General features: G+C 38.1%; 1 protein-coding gene across 1 annotated transcript; it reads left to right on the top strand.

The window, feature by feature from the left end:
- The first annotated feature begins 1771 nt into the window (after nt 1–1771).
- Nucleotides 1772–3462, top strand: LOC143962385 (olfactory receptor 11A1-like). The gene has a single exon (XM_077471671.1). It carries the CDS (start codon nt 2485–2487, stop codon nt 3460–3462), a length of 978 nt encoding a protein of 325 aa, XP_077327797.1. The 5' UTR covers nt 1772–2484.
- The last annotated feature ends 2101 nt before the right edge of the window (nt 3463–5563 follow it).

Below are 5563 nucleotides of genomic sequence, written 5' to 3'. Positions count from 1 at the left end.
AGTGGGCAGATAAGGATACTACACTATTGTGGGGGGTGAAGTAGGTAGTGGAGGACACTACACTACTGTGTGGGGCAGTGTTGCAAACTGCCTGTTTTTAAATTTCAGCCCCTTTTCAGGCTGCCCGTAAATGTCCATTAAAAATATGGCTGTCCGCAGCCTCTTCTCCTGTACCATGTACACAGCCTCTGACCATCTATTGTACCATGTCCACAGCCTTTGGCCATCTCCTGTACGCAACCTCTGAACATCTCTGGTATCATGTCCGCAGTCTGTAATCATCTCTCTTTTATCATGTCTGCAGTCTCTGAGGGGAAGTTTGGGGGAGTCTAGAGATGAGTCAAGAATGGGAGCTCCACCAGGATGGGGATCACGGGAGAAGTTAGACAAGTGTGGACTGTGGAGAGAGAGGAGACTATAGGATAAAACCAGAGCCACAAAGCTTGAGCCAACTGTCTGAGCCCTGCACGGTGCACCTGAGAGGAGGTCAGTAACAGAGCCACCAGGCCAGTCTGAGGGGGGTCACTGATCTAAGAGGGAGTGAATACAAAAATGCGAGGAAGCACCGATATAAATGTTCCCCCTTATATCAGAACCCCCTTTACCTTAGTTTATTCACTCTGTGGAAGGTGGTCTCTGGTCATTTCCGCATGTGGACCTTGACAATTCCTATTCATGGACTCACACATATCTCCCAGGGGTCCCACAAGCCCTTCTCCCCCCGCATCTTCCTCCTCCAACCTCCAATTTAGTTTAGTAGTTTTCATATATTATATAATTTACATTTTACTTTAATATCACAATTCCACAATGGAAATGGAACATTGTGGAATGGAACATGCGAAAATCCCCTGGGAAATGATATTACACAGTGTGTGAAATTTTGTTATATTTTTTTATAGATCATTAAAATTTGTCATTCCATTTAGATGGCACAAATAAAGTTTACATTGATAGCTCCTGATGAAGAGGACCATGTCCAAGAAACACGTTGAGCTTGAATGACTATTATATGCAATTATCACAGTATTTGGGATCGATTGTTTTGCAATTATAATATATTTTAATATAATCTGCTACTGTATGGACTACTATTGTCTAAATTCAACAAATGTTATTTTTTTACTAAATATTATGCCTTAAAGGTCCCATAAGTATACTATAAATATAGTTTTGATGCATCAAATTCAGGAATGTGGAATATAAATTAAATTATTCCTTTTTTTGGACCCCCCCCCCACGTCAGAAATTCCGATCGTCTGTAGCAATTCTGGCGTGCAAAATTCCTACGCATGCTAGGAAACAATTTGACGCATGCTCGGAAGCATTGAACTTCATTTTTTTCTCGGCTCGTCGTAATGTTGTACGTCACCGCATTCTTGATGGTCGGAATTTGGTGTGACAGTGTGTAGGCAAGACAGCTTGAGCGGGAATTCCGTCGGGAAAATCATCAGAGCTTTTTCCGACCATAATTCTGATCGTGTGCATGCGGCATGAGTGATTCATAAGAATATACATTCTGAAATAATATATAAAATGTAAAATGTAAGCAGTCAATACACTTTCTTATTCATGTATCAATAAATAGTTAAGAAGTCACCCACTTAAAGAAAAAAAAAAACTTCTAAAAATATATTCCCCATATATCAGTTATTATAGATCCCATGAAAATATCAATAATCATTTCATACTCCCCATAGCTCTGATGATTTATTTTGCATACCTATAAAAGCCACAATACTCTTTTTACAGGGCACACGTTTATGCATGAGCTGTATGATGTTATTACTATTATTATATGAATAAAGCAAGCAATATTTTTTTTTATGTGGGATCATAAGGATATTTTAGAGATTGTTATAGGGCAAAAAGGTTGCAATCTTTCTTGGGCATCCAAATTATTTATCTATACTATGAAAGATATTTTGCTGATTTTTGCTACTCAAGTCCCATTGTGTGATTACTTGGTTTTGTCTACTATCACTGATTTTCTCCAGTAAAAATGAATCTGATTGCTAACGAAATATGCTGTACACTTATAAAAGCACTGATTGTCTTAATACTGTAAATATTTCATAAAAGTAATCGTTACATACTTTTCACACAGTGTCTATCCTGCACTAAAGATGAGATGAATGGTGCATGGCACTACCTTTAAAACATCTTTCTAAAATAAATCAAGTCACTGTGCCATACAACAATCAGATGTAACAATTGTATTTATCTTATCAGCCAGTCATTTATTTTTTTAGTGCTGTACCGCCATAATTTTCTACTTAAATAATGTATTCTGCTCAGTTTCTGGTTGGTTAAAGCCCATGCCTTCATTGGTCTTCCTGATAAAAAATTGGGGTTACGTGTTTCTTATCCATTTGTTGGTTACTTATTAGCTATTAGTTCCTTCCTTCCTTCTTTCTCAACTACTTCAACGACCTCCATTAAATTTCGGTTTTTATTTACTGAATAAACTTGCTATAAAAACATATGCTTATGGATGAGACAAATGTGACCATAATTACTGTTGTCCACCTCTTAGGGTTTCAGACTCCAAAATCCATAACATTTTTGTTATTCTTTTTGTTTCTTCTGATTTATTGTGCGACCATATGTGGAAACCTCCTGATTATTTCTTTGGTGTCCTACAGCAAATTCCTCCATTCTCCCATGTACTTCTTCCTCTCACAGCTCTCTGTAACGGATATTTTATTAGCCACTGATATTCTTCCTAACATACTCCATATTACTTTGGAAAAAAATACCGCCATCATTTCAATTTCTAACTGTATCATCCAATTTTATTTCTTTGCTGTCTCAGAAACTTCAGAGAGTCTCCTCCTGACGGTGATGTCTTATGACAGATATTTGGCCATCTGCAAACCTTTGCACTACACTTTATTAATGGGTCATCGGTTTTGCTGGGTAACGATTATCACAACATGGATTTTAAGTTTTATTGCTGGGTTGATTTATATTTTGGTGATATCAAAATTAGAGTTTTGCGGTCCCAATATTATCGATCACTTTTTCTGTGATCTCGACCCGATTGTAAAACTCTCCTGCTCTGATATAACCATTGTTCAAATAGAATCAACATCGACAAGCGTAGTTTTTGGTTTTATCCCAGTTATTATCATCATTGTGTCATATGTTTATATTATAGTCACTATTTTTAAAATTCCCTCCATTAAAAGTAGACGGAAAGTTTTCTCAACCTGCAGCTCCCACCTGACTGTTGTTTGCATGTTTTACGGAACCTTACTTTTTGTGTATTTGGTACCTAGGAGAGGACAGTTGTTGAAAATTACCAAATTCCTATCATTATTATACACTGTGGTCACCCCACTGATGAATCCAATTATATATAGCCTGAAGAATAAGGATTTAAAAGAAGTTGTAGGTAGAATTGCCAATAACCTTTTGAAATTGCATTTCTATCACTTTAAAAATTTGCCAGTTACTTAACCACCTCAGTACAGTGCAGTTAAACCCCCTTCCTGACCAGACCAATTTTCAGCTTTCAGCGCTCTCACACTTTGAATGACAATTACTCAGTCATCCAACACAGTATCCATATGAAACGTGCGTCCTTTTTTCCACACAAATAGAGCTTTCTTTTAGTGGTATTTAATCACTAGTGGGTTTTTTATTTTTTGTGCTATAAATAAAATAAAACGTACATTTTGTGAAAAAAATGCCTTTTTCTTCGTTTCTGTCATAAATTTTTGCTAATTAGTAATTTTTCTTCATAAATTTTGGCCAAAATTTATACTGCTACATATCTTTGGTAAAAATAACCCACATTAGTATATATTATTTGGTCTTTGTGAAAGTTATAGAGTCTACAAACTATGGTGCCAATCACTGAAAATTGATCACTTCTGATGAGGCCTTCAGTACATCAGGTGTATCTCATTTCTTGAGACTCTAACTAGTCAGGAAAGTACAAATACCCCCCAAATGACCCCTTTTTACAAAGTAGACATCCCAAGGTATTAAGTAAGTAGCATGGTGAGTTTTTTTAAGTTGTCATTTTTTCCCACAATTCTTTGCAAAATGAAGATTTTTTATTTTTTTTTATTTTTTTTTACTAAATTGTCATATTATCAGGTTATTTCTCACACACAGCATATGTATACAACAAATTACCCCCCAAAATACATTCTGCTACTCTTCCCGAGTACGGCGATACCACATGTGTGAGACTTTTACACAGCCTGGCCACATACAGAGCACCAACATCGATGTAGTACCTTCAGACGTTCTACGAGCAAAAATGACGCATCTCATTTCTCAACCACCTATTACACTTTTGAAGGCCCTGGAGTACCAGGACAATGGAATTTCCCATAAAATCACCCCATTTTGGAAAGATAACACCCCAACGTATAATCTGTGAGGCATAATGAGTCTTTTGAATGGTTAATTTTTTTCCAGAAGTTTTTGGAATATGTGGAAAAAAATTAAAACGCATTTTTTTTTACACAAAATTGTCAATTTATAAGATATTTCTAACACATAGCATGTATATAGCAAAAATTACACCCCCAAAATACATTCTGCTACTCTTCCCGAGTACGGCGATACCACGTGTGTGAGACTTTTACACAACCTGGCCACATACAGAGCACTAACATTGATGTAGTACCTTCAGACGTTCTATGAGCAAAAATTACGCATCTCATTTCTCAACCACCTATTACACTTTTGAAGGCCCTGGAGTACCAGGACAATGGAATTTCCCATAAAATTACCCCATTTTGGAAAGCAAACACCCCAACGTATAATCTGTGAGGCATAATGAGTCTTTTGAACGGTTCATTTTTTTCCAGAAGTTTTTGGAATATGTGGAAAAAAATTAAAACGCATTTTTTTTTTACACAAAATTGTCAATTTATAAGATATTTCTAACACATAACATGTATATAGCAAAAATTACACCCCAAAATACATTCTGCTACTCCTCCCGAGTATGGCGATACCACATGTGTAGGACTTTTACACAGCCTGGCCACATAGATGGGCCAAACATTGAAGTAGTACGTTCAGGCGTTCTAGGAGCATAAATGACACATCTTATTTCATTCCTACCCATCACACGTTTGAAGGTCCTGGACCACCAGGACAGTGAAATTACCCACAAAATGACCCCATTTTGGAAAGTAAACACCCCAACGTATATTCTATGAGACATGGGCTGCAAATAGGTACTCGGGTACTCAGGTGGACTGTGACAGGTACTCGGGTACTCAGATGGACTGGAACAGGTACTCGGGTACTCTGATGGCCTGGTGACAGGTACTCGGGTACTCTGATGGCCTGGTGACAGGTACTCGGGTACTCTGATGGCCTGGTGACAGGTACTCGGGTACTCTGATGGCCTGGTGACAGGTACTCGGGTACTCTGATGGGCCGGGACAGGTACTCGGGTACTCTGATGGGCCGGGACAGGTACTCGGGTACTCTGATGGCCTGGTGACAGGTACTCGGGTACTCTGATGGCCTGGTGACAGGTACTCGGGTACTCTGATGGCCTGGTGACAGGTACTCGGGTACTCTGATGGGC

The sequence above is a fragment of the Lithobates pipiens genome, unplaced genomic scaffold, assembly GCF_037356315.1.
Source record: "Lithobates pipiens isolate NorthernLeopardFrog02 unplaced genomic scaffold, aLitPip1_a1.2 Scaffold_8, whole genome shotgun sequence".
NCBI lineage: Eukaryota > Metazoa > Chordata > Amphibia > Anura > Ranidae > Lithobates > Lithobates pipiens.
The sequence above is the reverse complement of the archived record's forward strand: the minus strand, read 5'-3'. Positions and strand labels throughout refer to the sequence as shown.

Coding starts and splice junctions, on each gene's coding strand:
- LOC143962385 (XM_077471671.1), top strand. CDS start 2,485: ATGCTTATGGATGAGACAAATGTGACCATAATTACTGTTGTCCACCTC.